Source organism: Trachemys scripta, chromosome 16 (genome assembly GCF_013100865.1).
Source record: "Trachemys scripta elegans isolate TJP31775 chromosome 16, CAS_Tse_1.0, whole genome shotgun sequence".
NCBI lineage: Eukaryota > Metazoa > Chordata > Testudines > Emydidae > Trachemys > Trachemys scripta.
In genome coordinates this window covers 9,028,044-9,047,726 of record NC_048313.1, presented here as the reverse complement: position 1 = coordinate 9,047,726, position 19,683 = coordinate 9,028,044, and the positions used below count along the sequence as shown (strand labels likewise).

Genomic DNA, 19,683 nt, shown 5'->3' with positions numbered 1-19,683 from the left:
AAAAATAAGCTACTGCTAATGTCCAGTTATGGTAGTCTTAGCAACTTGTAACAATAAAAAGGTACAATATTTTCAGACAGAAAAGTGATTTTCAAGTTGTGTCCCATTAAAAACGGTTAAGGTTTTAAAACCTTTTCTTAGTAAGAATATTTTACCAAAAAGTCTGTGTCTGTTAAAACATCAAATTAAGACCGAGGTTGTCACCATTCCCGCCCCAGGTGACTGTGCTGTACCCAAGAAAGTTATCTGATAGAGCTGAAGAAAAAAGAAGGAAGCAAAAGGAATATTTGTACATTTATTTATAAGGAAATTATGTTTCTATAATTATTTACAACATGTAGGAAACCAGAGAATAAGTTTATACAAAGCCAGCCAGCCTGCAAGGTAGTCAAAATGTGTAAAAGTTACACTTATTACAATACTTCAAACTATTACTCATGTTTCAAATGCAGACCCGCACCTCCATTTACATTGTGTCCCACCACACATTAGTGGATTCACACATCAATGTTATCAATACAAAAGAGTAATCTTTTGGCAACAGCTTGCCATGATAAGAAAGGCCCCTTTGCAGTTCCAGTCACTGTAAACAATCCACAATTTATTCAGAGGTTCCGCTTCTGTGCTTCAGTGTAATAGCAGTGCTTGCAATCAGGTCTTTGGAGATACACAAACCAGGATGCTATATTTCTTTGTTATACAGTCATAAAACAAAACTGGTGGAATCAGACTCAGAAATTAACAACAGACTGACACCAACATGACAAGTAGTATCACAGGGACCAGCTGAAGGTGGTTAGAGTGTACATACCACTGATATACCAAGTATGTCCAAGTATTAGTAGCAAGCCAAATCCATCCAAAATAGAAAATTATGTGGAAAACCTAAATTTCCCCCCCACACTCCAAGAAATTTGACTAGAATCAAAAGTTATTTTGGGTTACTGAAATTGCATTTTGGAATTAAAGGGGGGGGGGGGGAGAGAAGAGAAACACACATGGGAACTGCTTGAAGTAAATAAAATTAGGAATTTAAGGAAACATGATCTTAAAAATTGTGTAATGCATAGATTTTCCTTTCTCCAGTGAAAGTCCAAACATTGAGGACATCTGTTGTCACCACTGACTCAAACACAAGTTGACAAAAGGAAAATTACTTAAAATAAACACACAAAATCTGTATTTAAGTCAGCCTGGCTGGCTTTCTCCATTTCTGAAGCTATCCAGGGCACATGGAAAATGCGGGGGGAGCGACATACCTCCCAGTTCTTGTTCTGTGAGCACTTTCCCTCATTGTATAAAAAGTCCATGCTGCACTGAGTTTGTGATTTCAAATAACTTTTCATAGATGACAAATTCACTGCAGAAATATGGATTGTAAAAATATTATAGAACCCCTTTCAAAAGGGAATAGTGCACCTTTAGCAGCTTCTGCAAAGGTAAGAACAATGTACATTTGCAAAGTTCATTTTGTAATATACATGCATTATTGCTAGAGAAAAAAGGTGTAACTGAGGGTACAAAAACTGTTCTATAGCTTCTATGGTGCCATCCAAAATGGCATCTGTTGTTTAGCTCGTTGTTGTGAGGAAGGATACTGATATCCCAAACTCCATCCCTGTGAAAAAGTACTTGCATTTTTATGGCCACCATGTTCCTCTTCTTCATCTGATGAATCTCCAGTATAAGACACCAATCCAAACCCCTTTTCAGCAGTTTTCATCTTCTTAGCTGGATGATCTAGAGGAAAAAAAACATCTCCCCCCCCAAAGAAGGAAGAAAAAGATAAAAATACCCCAAACAAGTTAATTAATAAAAAAAGACGTTAATTATAAATTGTTAGTTGGACACCATTTTGAGGTCACAGGGTCAATGGTCACCCAAGGTCGGATGTCACACGAAACAGCACCAGCAACGGCACATGTGATCCATCAGAACCATGTAAGAGAGCAGAGAAAGAAAAAAAGAAACACAAAAAAAAGGTAAAGTTAGCAAGTGAGTTTAAGTGATTGCAATTTCACCGTTAAGAGATAAATATGTAAAGAAAAGTCCAAATTTAATCATAAGAAGTCTAATACAATGGCAAACTCTGGCATCAATACTGGAGAAAAACTGAGGTTAAACTAATATACTGTGTCTGAAGCTCTTTGATACAAGGAAATGTGCAACTTTCAGGGCATTTACAAGTACAAGGATTTAAAATGTTCTCTAAAGTAGCAAATATTTGATGCTACAGAATCCTATGAAAAGATGAAATCCACTAAGGATTTCTGTTAGTTGTGGACCACTTCAGGAGACTGTCTACTAGACACATGACTTAAACCAGTCACTAACATAATATACAGAGCTATACAATTTGAGCCAGATGGTAATGTAAAACTATGTGATATACCGGTGTTACAGAGCAATTCTTATGAGCTGTGCCTGGGCTGATCATCAAAATAAAAAACAAAACAAAAAAAAGAGGCCTTCCTTTCTTTCAAAATAGGAGTTAAACATATCACAGTTCCCAAGGTTTTTCTAACACTCAAATATTTACCTTAGCTCTCAGAAACTAGATATCTCATGTGTTGACAGTTCAAATCTATGTAAGAAATGCATGGGTTTAAAGCCAGTGGAACATGCCCATCCTCTCACTTAGAGTTGCAATCCCAAGGACAGCCCAGAATTGATTGGGCTTTTCAGTATTTGCCAAAGTCAACATTATATCAGTGCCTTGCAAGTCAAGCTTGCTTTTGCATATGAATTTGTTTTGTCCATTGTGCTCACCATGGTTGCCCAATAAGGACCCCGATCCATTTCTTTCTTCGGATTCTGTTTTCATTCCGGTCACTGGAAAAGCTGGTGGAGGCATCAACTGCCTGTTTTAATAAAAGTATTCTTTAATTATTAAATAATTTAATATTTTTAAAATAATTATTGACCTATTTGATTAATTTAATTATTCGATAATTAAGCAATATAAAGTATTGCGTTAAGAGGGGTTTAAAGAGGAGAGAGAGAGAGAGAGAGAGAGGGTGTAAAATTATACAACATGGGATTGGAGTGAATTCTAATATCTTGCTAAAGATCTGCCGGAAACAGATTAACATTGTCTTATGATTTTAAAGGAAACATCCTGCTTGCATGATATTTTCCCCATCAAGCACAACAACAAACTAAGTAGATGGGCCATCTCATGGATAGCTCATCATGATTAAGTTTCCAAATAATTTGATAATCTGATCACTTATATTTCAAAATACCTAAGAAAGTTATTCACTTCGTTCTAAAGCAGATTTGAGAGTTTTTAAAACTTTACCAATATCCCAGATGTATTTTTTCGTGACCTCAAATAAGATCTAGAACATTATTTCTCAACCTCTTTGAATTGGCAATTCCTTTTTTGAAGTAAAAAAAAAAATATTGCAATGCCCTCACATTTACTAAACATCTCATTGAGAAGCCTACATAATTTGTAAGTGTTTCAAGATGTTGACAGAGAATACTTAACCTTGAAGGTAAGGGTGTGCAGGGAGTGGGAACCAAAAACCATCTTTAGATAGTAAGAAAATGTTCAGTGCCTCACAACCCTTGTGATTGGCTTTTGTGACCCCTGTGTGGGTCACAGCCCACCAGTTGAGAAACACTGATTTAGAAGTTCAGCTTTTCTTTAGGATTAACATATGACTGTAATCCTTTCGCACTTTAGTTAAACACAACATTTACCTGTCCCTCTCTCTCTCCTTTCCCGAGGAACTTGCTGGCTTCGATCCTGCCCCATCGATTTCACTCTGACTGGAGAAGCCTGTACCTAAATTAGTCATATGAATGGGTCCATGCTATGAGCAGAAAAACACATGGCATTAGCAAATCTACAACTATGATATAAGCTACATCTCCTTAATGAAAATGTCAGGAAGACCAACCTTTCGGAGTATATTGCAAACTACAGACTGGGTTTAATATTTCCAATTTTCTAGGTCTAATATTTTAGTGATTGCAATTTACATAAGAGATCAGGAAATATCTACTGTTCTCTAATGTAGTTATTCAAAATGCTTTTCCCTACAGTATCCTGAACAAGATAACTTATGTATATAAACATCTATGAATTGTCACAAAGCATTTTGTATTGCATCTGTAACCAGTGTCTACTGTAACCAGTGTCTAAAGCCCAGATTTTTAAAGATATTCAGACTCTTAAAGTGCTTTAATCCCTTTTGAAAATTAAATGTAGGCTCTTGAACCGGTTAGACGTTACAACACTGAGCACCGCAATGCCTAAATACTTTTAAAAATCTGGGACCAAGTGCTGAGGTAGAAGAGACCTTACACATCATCTAGCTCATCTTCCCCACAGTGCTTGATTGTATAGCCATTAAGCAGTCGGACAACTATCTTCCTTCATAGGCTAAAACAAAATGCTATTTGAAGCACCAATTTTCACCTCACATACATTTGTGGGAGCAAACATATCTGCCATTTGAGATTCTGATCCCGAGTAATTTTTTAAATGTTTTCTGCCAAAACAGCCTTTTAAATGCAAGTTTGGTTAAATTTTACCAGGGGCAATTTGGACTCAGGAAAATACTTCAGGCATGAGAAGGCACTTTTCCATGATGGAAATTTCCCTTACACATGGAAGTGTCTGAGGAACAGTGGTAAGTTATATTACATTTTTATTAAATTAAATATGGCTGTTTGTATGGAGTAAGATTTTTATCATGACTTTATGCCTCATGCTATCACAAACAAAAAAAATTAAATCTAGTCTTACTGTAATCCTCCTAACTACTAAAACTGCTAAAAACCTGAATAGAAGATTCTGGAAGCAATCAATATACTTTTTCTCACAACAAAAGCAACAATTGCTTTTCATTATGGAAGACAGTGAAAGGGAAAGAATTATTTAATTTTTGTCTGAAAGAAATGGGAGACACTAGATGCAAATGGTGCATCTGTTCCAAAGAACAGAAGTGTGAAGTCTCATCTTCACCACTCATGATTACATTTAAAATTCTATTTAATAATTCACTAGCATCTCCTAAAGGTCTTAGATGACAGTCATGAAACAACTCAAACTACATTAAGAATGACCAATTTACAGCAAAGTCTCTTTGTAGGGAAGGGAACTGGAGGCAGGTACTAAAATTGCTTATTTTATTGCACCTGGTATCCCAGCAGTCCTGACTCTCTCTCATCTGGTAGCTCCTCAGTGAAGCGCCTCTTTTGGCCCGGAGGCTGCGGTTGGACTTGTGGCAGTGTAGCAGTCGGCAAGGTTGTTTTTACTGGGGCAGCAGGAAGAAAAGGCCCACTCAGCGGACTCTAGTGACCACAAAAAATTAAAAAGATCGTATACTATCAGATTCTTACATGCTAACAAAGATAATGGTTTAAACTGATTAAAGTTTACACAAAGGAATAAAATACACTTCACTAATTTCTCCTTATAAGTACTAAAAAGGCAGATAATTTAAAAATTGTATTTAGTTTAAAGGCCCACTAAGTAGCAAAGTTGTGGAACGCTATCTTAAAGTGATAGCTATTCAAACCTGCTCTACCAGTGTAACTGTAGTGCAGTTTATGACAATGCCTGTGGTAATTAAAATTATTTCCAACATTAAGAAAGATAACGGGAATTCAAGAAATTTCTGTCTAATGGATACATGCTATGAATGGAGTTGTCATCTCTTAGGTGATTGTAGCAGTACTTGACTCGAAGAGACCCAACAAAATAGCATAAGTATTTTATACAAGCATATCCTGAAGAAGTCGTCATCTTGAGTCTTAGAGCTACTATAAAGATTTTTCTGTTAGCAGAGGCAGAAACTTGTTACCCAAGAACTTTAGGCCAAGTTACGCATCCCTTTCCCTACCTGGCCGGTGCTAGCTGGAGGTTGTACTTGTGAAATTGGATACTGGGTGGGCACAGGTGGTACTCCTGTGGGTAATGCTGTTAACACTCCAGGTGCCAGTGGCACTGCAGGTGGTACTATGCCTGGTACTCCATAAGGTGGTTGAACTGGCTGCTGAGGAGGAGGAACAACAGGGTAACCGGATTGGTAGCCATTGGATGGATAGTATGATGGCTGAGGAGGTATGCTATTTATAGCAGCAGGTTGTGTGAAACCTGGTGGGGGGGGGGGAAAAATAAAAACAATTACTTCTAAATCAGCTACAGAATCTAAAAAAATCCATTTAATTTATGAGGAAAGGTAAAGAAGGTCAGCTGTTGTTCGTTGAAGATAAATGAGGGGAAGACTTTCAGAATTAACAGGGAAAAATAAGACTGTTGCCCAATACCATCTGACTGATATATATGTAAGTGTAAATATTGCTCATAGAAACAATTTAACTTGCAAACTTCAAAGATATTAACACATACCTGCTAAAGGTACTGCAGTGGTTATTTGATTCACAAATCGGGAGTATTCAGCATGAACCTTCAAAAGACATTAATAGATTAGCAAATAAATGTATACCATGTCAGACTAGCTCTTTGGGGCAAAGAATATTTCTTACTACATATTTATCCAGCAACTAGCACAATGTGGCCCTGATTCTAGGTTCTACCAAAAGCACAGTAACGATAATAATGATAATAATCCAAGCAAAAGGAAAAGGGCAAAGCTAAGTCACTTGTATGGCATGTGAGCATGACAGATTTCTATCAGAGATGTATTGTTGGAGTCACTAAAGGTTAGATATGACATTCTGAAGTATTTTTATCCTTAGAAGTTCACTTTAGAATGTCCAAAAGGCCACGAGGAGCCCATATTTGAGCACTGATAGTACAAGGAAGAATTTGGCACACCAGATTGAGCTGTTTTTATGCACTCTATCCTAACACCATAACAGAGAAAGAGCTAAGAAGTGGATTCTACATACATCTGAATATGAGCAAAACATGAATTGGCATTGGACAATGTTATGTTGCAATACATTGCGTCTCCTGAAACTCTCAAGAAAGTATAGTAAGATGGCGCAACCACCATGAGAAACAGTAGGGTCTCTGTAGATGGTATGCACCCTGATTAATTTAAGTTTTCTGCTGCTGCTTAAGAGGTTCCTTAATGCAAGTGTGTTCTGAAAGTAATTTAATATCCCTCCCAAGGGTATGTGCAGAAATGTAAATTTTACTGCTTTTGGGAAGGGCACTGGTGGGGGACCCAGAACTCCTCCAGCAGGGGTGAGGAAGCAAACTCCTCCGCAGAACTCCTCCTGTTCCTGGGTTGCAGTGGGGAAAAGTGAGAGTGCTCTTCTCCCCAGGGGCTGCAGCGGGGAGAGAGAACTCCTTCAGCCCTGGGGCTGTGGCAGGGAGAGCCCTGGGCTAGAGAAGTTCCGCTCTCCCCGCTACATCCCTGGGGCGGAAGGAGTCCCACTCTCCTGGGGCTGCTATGGGGAGAGGGGAGCTCTCGCGCTCTCCCTGCCGCAGCCCAGGAGCAGGAAGAGTTCTGCATCCCCCGCTGATTACTGAGAGGACCAGTGCCCATTTGCCCCCTCTTGCACACGCCCCTGCTCAAAGCCAGTTGTTTCCTTGAGACATACCACCAGCATGTCAAAGCTTATGAAAAGTTTTGCTGAGAGCATAATAAAAGCAGTTACAACACTGAGGCATAGCAGAGCTAAAAGGGACTCTAAAATCTCATATGTATGTGAATAAGCTGCCATGAAAAGTCACTTACAGTTTGTAATAAATTCTCACACAGCTTTTTGGCAGCTGCCAGACCTTCTGGTTTTGGATGACTGAAAAAACAAGAGTCAGGAACTTGAAAAAAGTGCATTAGTGGTCTTGCTTTTTTATGGCTGAATTTTATGACTAGACTTGGGTGCTTCTTCCTCTTTACTTCCTCCATTGGTAGCGTAGCACCAGGCCTTTTCCCTATCCCTTCACATAGGTGATCAACTGCTTGTCTGCTCAACAGCACATCTAGACCTCTGAACTTTTACTGTCATTTAGAAAGTAAATGTGCCCCCACTTCCTTTTAAAATGAAAGTTCAAAGAGGCTCAGCTGCTGCAAGAAGTACTACAGAGGTCAGTAACCTGATTGGAAGAAAGACATTGCGTTTTCCTTTTAAATTCTACCACTTATAAGACACTGGCAGTCAACATTAAAAGGAAAATACTACATTCTTCCGGTAACCCATCTTCTCCTCTCAATAACAATTTGAAGGTGCTTAGAGTCTATAGATATAGTAGTGTTTTATGAAAGATTTAAACAGGGGCATAACATCTCTTTCTAAACAAATCCAACCAGAACTACATTGTACCATGTTCTTGTGCAAAGCAGTAAGTTAAGATTAAACTGCATGCAATTTTACTTCTTAAGAAAAGCAGTTGCTACATTAGAGACTTTCATTCAAGAGTACTCAGCTGTCAGATGAAGATATTTCTATGCTTTCAGCATAACCTGAAATTACATTCAGAATAACTACATTGCACGGCTTCTTAAAATTACCCATACCTTATGTAGATGTACATAGGTTCAAAGGCTTCTCTGCCTGAAGCTGGCTCTATGCAGCCTGAGCCCTTCCCACGTAGGAAAACCTTGGCACCAGTCTCAATTTGAATGTGTTGTAAGTAGGAGCAGCCAGGCCCTTCCACCTTTTCCTTCACATTAAATGTAGGTACAGCATGTTCCAGACCAACAAATAATTTGTCCTGAACATAATGCATCTGCAAACATAACAGTAGACAGCTAATTATTCCATGTATAAAGTTTACAACTCATTTTCAAAGGTTAATTATTCTGACTTCTGTAAGAGGAAGTTTAAATGTTGGATGGTACAGTAAGTCCTCTGCTCTTCTGTAAGTAGGACTGCTCTCTCCGTCCCCTTCCTATAGGAGGATGGTATCAGCAGAGCCCCACTTTACGGACTCTACCTTGTTAGTCCTCCAGTTATCACAGTGAATAAAAAAGTTTAAAAAGACAAATTTATAAATGGATAAATCTTACAATATGAGCATAAAAATACCATAAGAATCACAGGTATGCATTACATACCCCTGACTGGAATGGAGGCTTCTGGCCAACAGCGGGAGACAGTTGGGCAATGGGAGCAGGCTGGTGATAAACGGTAACTGTAGCTCCATTGAAAGTTGGACTGGAACCAGTGGCAGCTTTCACTACTCCATTAGTAATTATTTCTTTAATTCGGTTTACAGCTCCTGTTGGGTATAACATAATACAACTTTAATTTCAGGAAAAGCATGCTAGAAACCAAATGACTAGATCTTCGGGTTATTCATACTTTAAATCCTTTCCTTTGATTGGACTACCCAAACCAGAAACCTGCTCTTGCTGTAAACAATATCTGCATTACTGGCTTGCCTGATTTTAACAACCCAGTGGTGGAAAGTCTTCCAGGAGCAATAAACTGCTGCAATCATACCCCATTCCCTGGATCGGTTTCATTCTGACCTCTACAGCTGAGTTCCAACCCTTAAAGTGACAAGGTGCTAAACAAAATACAGCCCTGGTATTCCAGTCAGTTTACACAGGAAAAAAACACACTCTACATTTATACTAGTATTATACACATGCTAACTTTGGAGTGCTAAAAGGACATGTGGCCAAGATACCTGACCAAAAGCAAACTAAGGCAACTGATAAAAAAAACGTTTTTTGTCTACACAGTCACTGTACTGCAATTCTACTTCTGGACCACTTAATTTAACACATCCTCACATTATTTATTTGTTATATTAAATATCATTTAAATCATGTTCCCACTACTCCACATACATTTAGACTACTGAAAACTAAGTCATCTTGAGGATTTTACTGATTTCATTTAATCCTTAACAGAAGAGAATCACTCTTACTGATACTATTACTAGATAGATGTTTGCCCTTATTTCCATTATAAATGTTAGGGTTTTTTTATTTTATTTTTTGCTAGCAATTTTTCACCAGACGAAACTTGGGGAAGTGGCTTCCCCCAGGAGAGAACTATTTTCTTAATTTTCATTATCTAAAAGATCGATTTATAGATATTTTAAAAAGAACACAAGCATTTTTAGTGCTGTTTTCTCATCATGAACACGAGTACCTTTCACACGGAGCTTAAGATCACATTGTTCCTGGGATTCAAACAAATATTCTTTCTCCATTAAGTTAACCATTCCCAACTGACTTTAGTCAATTATTAATTTAACACTTAAACAAGTAAAATTACAAATGCTCTCAGGGATCATCACCATCATTCGTGAGAAACAAAACAGGAAGCATACCACCCATTGATTAGAAATCCTAAAAACAGTTTAAAAAAAAAGTTCCACAGCATCACTTTCCAGTCTCTAGTATGAAGAGTCCATGGGCCTCCTCCTTACCACTACCCATTACTCCACAGTGAAAGTCTTTTACTTGTAAATTCTCAACCTTTACGATTTTTTTAAACTAGTTTCCTATTTTTCAATCTAGTTTTTGTTTCTCAAAATAGGCTAAAGTAAAAGACCTGTTTATATTGGGGAGCCATGTGAACATTACATTCTGGTAAAAACATTAGAACTTAATAGCTCTGGTTCCAGCTCATTTGTGCATCCTAGATTCTGGGTGGAATTTTGCTATCAATATGCTTGGAGACAGAATACTAATTCAGAATTTCAAAGTGAGCAAAATCAAAATACTTGAAATTAAAATGTAAAAATACTGAAAGCTCATGTTAAAGGAGTCTATGGTTCCAGATGCAAAATACCACCATAACTCATTTACAAATATAAATAAAAACAATGTACAGAATCACAAACAATGTAAATGCAAGCCACACTATCTCTATTAGTCATTAATGCATAAACATAGAACAAATAAATATGGTTGATATGGAGCCAGATATTGCCAAGGTGCAATCCAACAAACAGAGGAGCAAAGGTCGCTTTACCCCACCTTTGCAACTGCTGAATTCAGGCCTGGTTCAGGGACTGGCATGGCCCACAGCTGCTGTTCTAACCTACAGCTGTTACCCCCACAGCTACCTATGAAGCTGCTCCTCAGCCCAAAATATCCTAACCACAAAGTGATCCAGCAATATTCCAACATTCCATTTTATGATGGGGCTTGCAAAGGAGGATAGGATGTGGTGACCTATGCTATCCCTGTGTCAACAGAATTCCCAACATGGGGACCCAACAGGTATTCTGGCCAGAACTGGGGTCCCTGTGTCAGACTGCAAGTGGTAATAAGATGCGTTTTTCCCCCCCAGTAATGTTTAGGATAATCTATGCAGTTGGGTGATCTATACTAGCAATTATTTTAAAATATCTGTATGTAGAAATTACATAATTGAAATCTGCATACATTGACAAATCTGTACATTACAGGAAAGGTTGGGCATATGAGGGCTGCAAGTAGTGTAAAGGAGGTAAACTGGGAGGGTGAACTGACAAGAAGAGCAGATGGGAAGCTGAACAATTTCACTTATTCCTTTGGTTTTTTTAAATTGGTCTTGGTGGGCTATGCAATCTAGCCTCTCTAATTCAAAACTCACCTTTTGTAACAACAACACTGAGGGCTAGTATACACTGAGTTTACACTGGCATAGCTATGTGTCTCAGGGGTGTGAAAAATCCACACCTCAGAGATGTAGCTATGCTGACCTAACCCCCGGTGTAGACAGTGCTAGGTTGATGGAAAAATTCTTCTATCAACCTAGCTAAGTCTCTCAGGAGGTGGATTACCTTTCACCAATGGGACAACCCCTCCCGTCGGCATAGGCAGCATCTACACTGAAGCACTACAGTGGCGCAGTTACAGTATTGAAGCTGTGCCGCTGCAGCGGTTTAAATGTAGGCATGTATCCTTAGATTTGAATATACATGACCAGAGAGGGGGCCTCTCCACCTATGCCCCACCATGCCAGTTCTTGCTGTGTCTCACCTGGGGACAGATGGCAGATTATTCCTTTTGATGGTGGGGCTGCACCTGAGCTCAAAAAGTCACACCTTGTGGTCCATCAAAGCCTTAGTTTGATGACTTGTAGGATGCATTGGAAGATGCTTCTGACTTTCCAACCAACAAGGGATTTACCATTAGTGCATGAACTGTTACCTTCTCCCAGATGATTTACAGCTCATAATAAAAATATATATCAAAATAATAAAAAAAACAATAGTACAGAGACACAAAACTATGCATTACTTACTGTCAACTAGCTCCCGTGTCTGCCCCTGGACGTGGAGATACAAAGGCCGATCCCTATTAAAAGAAAACCAAAACAGTCTATGGAAGCACTGACATCACCATCCAGTAATGAACTCATCCCAATTCCATTATGGTTTTGATAATGCTACGTACTTTTCCTTAATAAGTATAAGAACAACAATCCCTGCTGAATTCTGAGAGAAATGGCAGCAAAGCAGAGATCAGCAGCCTAAGAAAGTGTAAATAAAAGTAACTGAGTATTTCTTAACTATGTATTTTTCATTTAATTTCATGACCCTTGATAGGCAAAGGCATATAGTCCACATAAAAAAATTCAGAAGTTCCTTATTTGAATGAATGAAGACTCCCTAGATTATTAAAACCAGGAACTTTAAAAATATAATTACTTTTCGACATTTACATTGCATTTATTCTTTGGATTTCACCCATCTGGTTCAACTGCCCAAGCTTTGTCAGTTTCACTTTCTGGTTTGCGTATATTAGCATGCTGCCATCTCCCAGACTTTTACTGTGACAGGCCCAAGTGGTGGCAAGCTCCACACCAGTGTGCTCCTCACTAGGAGTGACATCTTGGCTCTACTGAAGCTACTGGCAAAACTCCCATTAACTTGGAGCCAGGATTTCACTCTTAACAGCATGCAAGCTATAATCCAGAGTTCCATAATGAAGCACATAACATCTCCCACACACATGCTATTTAATAGTGTAGCAAAATATTAAATATGCATTTACAGATCTGAAAAAGGAAACTCCACCCTGGTAGCATTCATGAAGGCACCTATCCTTGAGCTGGTTATGTAAAGAAAATGTACCTCAAAGTTTACATCATGCTGTAATTCCATCAATAGCATTTTGATAAACTACTAATTTAAAGCTTCACTTGAATCTCAAAGCAAGAATTCCTAGTCTCAATGTAGATAAGTTATTCTTGAAATGCTCATAATACTATACATTGAAATACTTGACGATAGAGATAAACCTTCACAGGTAGTAAAGTTCCCAGGAGCAGCTGAAAGCAGTTTTGATTTCATATTAGTTCAATTATTACCATAGTTATTTAGTATTTGCACTGCCGTAGCAATTAAGAACCCTAGTCATGGGCCAGAATCCCACAGTGCTAGGTGCTATACAAACACAGCTAGACATGCAATCAGTGTTTCAGCCTGATAATTAGCCTATTAAAAAACTCCATAATAACCATAATACTGACTTACCCTGCTACATAACAGAGAATCTTTGAGGGTAACTATATATATCCACATAAGTATCCAGCCATGATGCCAAATAATTAAAAAGAACTACAAACCCAGGTCCTAATTTTGCTTTCTCCTCCACAGTCATGAACCTCCCTCGAGTAGAGACAGCTGCTCCACTCAGACGACTTATCTATAGACATTAAAAAAAAAAAAAATTTTTTTTTTTGAGTAAAGCCCTACTTGAATTGGAGGATGATTGTAAAATAATTGCTGCTGAGTTGTGGACAAGACATGGAAAATAGCAGAAGAGTAATCACGGACCTTTATTAATGTGGAAAAGCCAGAGAAGACCTACTTGTTTAAGAAAAATTTGCTGGAACAATATAAAGTGTTGATTTTAGAGATGTTACCTGATAGAGAGATTATAAATACTACACAAAAGTTACATTGGACACTTCAGTTTACCTTTAATTATACAAGACAACATTAAATTACATTGAAAGAACATATTTAAAGCTGAAAAAGGGACTTTTGTTTGTTTGTGGTACCAAATTACAGGGGTTTCTTTAAAAAAAAGACTACAAAACCTCTGGCTTCAGGATATAAGCTAACCTCTCACTAATGGGCATTAGCAAGACACTTCTTTCAGGGGCAATTTATTTCACTTTGTTTCTTACATTTTTATTTGAAGCATCTGATACTGGCCATAGCCAGAAGTCCAGAATAGATGGACCAGTGGTCTGATCCAGTATGGCAATTCCTATATTTCTACAAAGACTGCGCAGAGGTGTTGCCTTTATAGGCAAGAAAAGGAAAAAAAAAAATCAGGAAAATCAATTCATTTACAAATGTTCCAGCTATGTGAGTAATCAAAGTCATACCCAACATAAATAAGACCATCTGGAACAGAAGGCATTTCTATTCTAACATCATAAGTAAGATTGATTTGATCAGTCCCTAGAAGATAAGCATTCTAATCTAGTTGTTCACCTCTAACATGGATTCTACGTAAATTATTTTGAATATTTTTACAAGCAGTCACATATTTCACTATTATATTGCATAGTTTCAAATTCAGAATCTAGTCACTCTGGCCTATAAGTTCCCATGTGGCTTACAGACCCCTGCTCTCTCCCTACCCACAACCCAAACACTTTTGCTAGGAATCTTCCCTGAATCAATGAACATTAATCCCTTTAAATTTGAAAAACAGTTGAAAGCCAAAGAATTAGATCCAGCTTCTTTACACACCTCGTCCTGAGTTTGTCCTCTTGTCAACAGGTTTCTGCATGTGAGGGGCACATCATTGATTTCCACTTCTGCTACTACAAGGTCATCTTTACTTTTGCTTGTAGCTGGACCTTTCCCTGGGGCCTGTAGCTTCAACAGACCATTACAAATCTTTGATACATGGCAATGCTCAGTTTCACTGTATAATACGACAAATTGACCTGAATGGTCCTTTAATACAAACAACAATGTTGTCTTTCTATATCTCCTTTCACTCCCTGAACTCATTTGCTTTACAAACAATAAGTTATTAGTTATATCTAGTACTCATTACTTACCTAGCTCTTCACATCTTCAAACACCCTGTATAAATACCAACTGATTAATCCTTCTCAACACTTCTCTGAGATGGGTATTAGTATTCCCATTTTACAGACAGAGAACCTGAGAAAGGAAGGTCTTTGTGGCTAAGGAACTGGATTCCTGTGAGACTTTGGACAAGACAATTTCTATTTGCCTCAACTCCCCGTGTGTAAAATGGGGATAATACTTTCTTTCACACTTAGTGTAAACTGTAAACTCTTCCAAGCTGGGATTGTCCTTTACTATGTGTTGGTACAGTGCATAATAAAATGGGGCCCTGATCTCAGTTATAGTTTTTAGAGGCTATAATAAAACAAATAATCATGATAATAGAGGCACAAAGACATATAGCTGGAGGAGGTTACAATCACTTTGGAAGACAGGATTAGAATTCAAAATGATCTTGATAAATTGGAGAACTGGTCTGAAATTAACTAGATGAAATTCAATAATGTCAAGTGCAATTTCCTAGATTTAGGATGGAAAAATTAACTGCACAAATAGAAAATGGGGAAGAACTGGCTAGGCAGTAGTACTGCAGAAAAGGATTTGGGGTTATAATGCATTACAAATTAATTATAAACCAACAATCTGGTGCTAATATAGTTTTGGGATGTATTAACAGGAGCATCATACATAGGACACAGGTAACTGTTACGCTCTGCTTGGCACTGGTGAGCATATTGTGTCCAGTTTTGGGCACCACACCTTAAGACAATATGGACAAACTAGAGGGAATCCAGAGGAAAGCAACAAAAATGATGAAAGGCTTAGAAAAAACAACTCATGAGGAAAGATTAAAAATATTGGGTATGTTATGTCTTGAGAAAAGACAATTGATGGGGGGACCTAATAGTGAAATACATGGTCTCATTGGTTTTTACAGAAACAAAGTAAATTAGGAAACATGAGAAGTTACAATACACTTTACAATACTCAAAAACATCCAAAGAGTGGACACACTTCATGCACTCCTTCAACGGTGATTTTGAAGACTGCTTCAAATCAAAATACCTTCCCATGTTTCTTTCCAGGAGGTGCAACACCCTACTGAGGCCAAAAACTTCAGATCCTCATGTTGGAGCCCATATCATGAAACAACAGAGAATGAGGTTCTGTGATTGTTTCATAGGAGATTAAACTCATCAACCAATGGTTTCAATTTCACCAGTTAGCAAAATTCTGAAGATTCCTGGGAGCAAGGAACTCTTAGAGAAATGTTTACTACATAAGCCCATAAAACAGATTTTCAAAGCAAGTTTTAGATAAACCTTCCATCATTTCAATATTTTTACTCAGTGAATAAAGACTGACAAAATAAGGACTACAATTTTTAATGTAACTTCACAGCACTGGCTCTGTTACATTATGCAAACTTGGTGGAATTGATGGCTCTTTCTACCATCAGCAGGTACTAGAAATGACAGTGTAAAAAGTACCATAAATATCAACAGTTTTTAAATAAAAGTTTATAAACATTACATGTCTACTGGCTAGAACAGAAGGCTAGGAGGCAGAAACATCGGAGTTTCAAATGTGGCTCTACTACTGACTAGGGGGTTCCTCTACACTACTACTGGAGGTATAATTTCCAGTTCCGGTAGACACATGCGTCCTAGCTTTGATTGAGCTAGCATACTAAAAATAACAGCGTAGTTGTGGCAGTGCACACATGGCACAGGAATTATACTCCGACAGCTAGACAGTGCTGCTACCCACACTGCCTCGGCTACACCAACATTTTTAGCATACTAGCTTTATCAAAGCTTGTTGGGATATGTAAGGGTTAAGTAAAGACCTGGGTAACTGCTAACATGGTATTAGGGAGGAAGGCACAGGCAGGCACTGTCTCTTGTTTGATAAATAAAGTGCTACCCCTCTCCCTTCCCTTTTCCTCATTCAGGATTAATACAGCTGCATAAGGAATGTGGGGATCTAAAAGATACTCTTTGTATAAAGCAGTGTTATCTCCCCCTCCCTTCCTTTCCCAGCTACATAAACAAGCTTGGGGTCATGGCCCCTTCATCCCTCCCCTGTGAACTGCTGATTAAGGGAACATGTAGCTACAATTACTGCATCTGACAAAGCGGGTATTCACCCACAAAAGCTTATGCTCTAATACGTCTATTAGTCTATAAGGTGCCACAGGACTCTTTGTTGCTTTTTGAAAAAAAAAAAAAAGTATCTTCAAGGTAAAAATTATTTGTAGAATATGCTGATGCTGCAAACAGTAATCGGGGCTGGGATAATTATATTCAGCATATAGCTATTAATATTCATTGTATAGGCATTCATATTACTCAATAAGGGTTTTGGGGGTGTTGCAGTAAATGTAGATATCTACATACTAACAAAAAAAGCATGCCATAACTAATTCAGTGCTTATTCTGCAATTGGGTTGAGGGGAACAAGCACTGCAATAAAAAAAAACCCTGTCCACTCAATCTAGACACTAGGTATTTTGGTAACAAAGTATATTCACATATTATAGCATACATAAAGAGAGGTGGCCACAGCCCCCTACCCTGCCACTCACTCACTTTGTCTGTGGTGTTCGATGTTGGTTTCAGTTTTCCTTTAGCCATTAGCATCGCATTGATTTTCGCTGCCACAGCAGCAGCTGCATCCAGAGCCCCTGAGGGGGCCGCAGAGCTCTCGGAACCCGGCACACCGGAGACGCCATCTCCGCTGCTCTGGAAAGGGCGGCCGGGCAGTGGGGCCGTACCAGGGAGAATGAAAAGCGCAGGAGACGGACCAGGCTGGTCCCACTTACTGCGGCGCCTGGAAAACAAAACACGCTCAGCTTCATCTCAGCTCCGACACCCCTCACACTTCCCACCGAAGTCTCCAACCGCTTCCCCCCCACCAACATTCCCCACCCCAAGCCGCAGCGACCGTCCTCGGCCCGGACCCCCGCGTTGACATGCTGACTCCAACCCCGGCCCACCCACCAGAACCAGACTCTCGAGTCCTGGCTCCCGGCTCACCCGCCAGCGGCCCCAGAATCGCGCTGCCCTGTGCTCCCCGCTGACATGGCTCCGACCCGGCTCAGCCACCTCCGCTCCAATCCCTTCGTCATTTCCGCCAGCCCCGAAAAACTGACGTAATTTCCGGCCGTTGTCATAGTGACCGCATGGTTCAAACGACTTCCGGTGTCCCATTCCACAGGAATCCAGTCACTGGCGGTACCAAGGCAACTTCCGGTCACTGTGCCCAGTAGGATGTTGTTGAGTAACGTGCCGATCCGGTCCGGCAGTGTTCCTGTTCTGTTATTTGGCTTACGAAGGCACTTTCGGCCACTGGTCACGGCAAGACTAGGAAGTGGCAGGGCAGCAATGGGTTTAGAATATCAAATCTGCATCTCCGTTTTCGAAGATTGAGGCGGATCGTGGCTCGTTCTCCGCAGAGCTGTGAGAGAGAGAGCCCAGGGTGGGGCTAGCATTTCTGCAGGACGAGATCGAGGGGCTCTGTAGCACAGCCCTGGGCGGAAAAGGTGGGTGGCATATTTCTGAAGGTTAGATCGCACGTAGCTGCTGCAGAGCGGTACAAGGTGGTGAGTTATTGCCCCTCAGCCTCGCATGCTGAGCCTGTTTCTTCTCAGCCTCCTTTCTGCCTTTAATCAATGGCTGCTAGTTAGAGTAGCCTGCAGCAAGAAGCGGTAACACAAGGGATGCGGCCCCCAGAAGGCAAACAGCACCCAGGAGGCAACCCTGGCCCTCCCAAAGGCAATCCCGGCCCTACAAGGCAGTCACAGACCCTTGAAGGCAAACATGGCTCTCAGAAGACAATCACGGCCCCCAGAAGACAATCATAGCACCTCGAAGGCACTCATGGCCCCAGACGGCAAACCCAACACCCAGAAGCCTATCAACGGCCCCCGCGAGAAGCCAATTGTGGCCCTCAGAAGTCAAACACAGCTCTCAGAATGCAATCGTAGCCCCCACAAGGTAATCACAGCTCCCCGAAGGCAATCACTGCTCCCCAAAGGCAATCACAGCACCCAGATGTCAAACACAGGCCTCAGAAGGCAATCACAGCCCCCAGAAACCAATCACGACTCCCCAAAGGCAATCATGGCCCCCAGAAGGCAATCACGGCCCCAAAAAGGCTAACACCGCCCTCAGAAGGCAATCACAGTCCCCAGAAAGCAATCATGAATACCAAAGACAAACAAGCCACTCCCCAAGGCAATCATGGCCCCCCAGAAGTCAAACACAGCTGCCAGAAGGCGATCACGGCCCCCAGAAGTCAAACATAGTCCCCAGAAGTAATAATGACTCCCAGAAGGCAATAACGGCCCCCCGAAGGCAATCACCATTCCTAGAAGGCAATCACGACCTCAGAGGACAATCACGACTCACGAAATGGAAACACAGCTCCCTGAAGGCAATCATGACTCCCCGAAGGCAAACACAGCTCCCAGAAGCTAATCATGGCCCTCACAAGGAAATCACAGCCCCCCAAAGTCAATCATGGCCCCGAGAAGGCAATCACTGCTCCCAGAAGGCACACAGTGCCCCTAGAACTCAAACACAGCCCCCAGAAGGTGATCACAGCCCCCAAAAGGCGATCACGGCCCCCACAAGGCAGTCGTGGTCCCCAGAAGTCAAACAGCCCTCAGAAAGCAATTATGGACCCCAGAAGTCAAACACAGGCCTCAGAGGGAAATCATGACTCCCTGAAGGCAAACACAGCCCCCACAAGGCAATTACGGATCCACAAGGAAATCACAGCCCCCACAAGGCAACGAG

The 19,683-nt window shown here is 40.2% G+C and overlaps 1 protein-coding gene and 1 non-coding gene across 4 annotated transcripts; both read right to left on the bottom strand.

Annotated features, from left to right (window-relative positions):
• Positions 1–281: 281 nt before the first annotated feature.
• KHDC4 (KH domain containing 4, pre-mRNA splicing factor) lies at positions 282–18,012 on the bottom strand. Of its 3 annotated transcripts, none has more exons than XM_034793196.1 (14): positions 17,920–18,012; positions 17,473–17,713; positions 14,591–14,719; positions 13,450–13,529; positions 12,124–12,176; positions 8,988–9,151; positions 8,448–8,659; positions 7,668–7,728; positions 6,368–6,425; positions 5,859–6,112; positions 5,152–5,307; positions 3,709–3,821; positions 2,770–2,861; positions 282–1,740 (listed from the first exon to the last, which is right to left on the bottom strand). In XM_034793196.1, exons 1-14 carry the CDS (start codon positions 18,009–18,011, stop codon positions 1,541–1,543), a joined length of 1,905 nt encoding a protein of 634 aa, XP_034649087.1. In that variant the 5' UTR covers position 18,012; the 3' UTR covers positions 282–1,540. The 3 variants fall into 3 exon arrangements, with proteins under 3 accessions (XP_034649087.1, XP_034649089.1, XP_034649090.1); XM_034793198.1 differs by having other exon boundaries at positions 14,591–14,713; XM_034793199.1 differs by lacking the exon at positions 282–1,740 and having other exon boundaries at positions 2,823–2,861; positions 3,709–3,793.
• On the bottom strand, positions 8,756–8,883 carry LOC117889293. The gene has a single exon (XR_004648434.1).
• Positions 18,013–19,683: the final 1,671 nt, after the last annotated feature.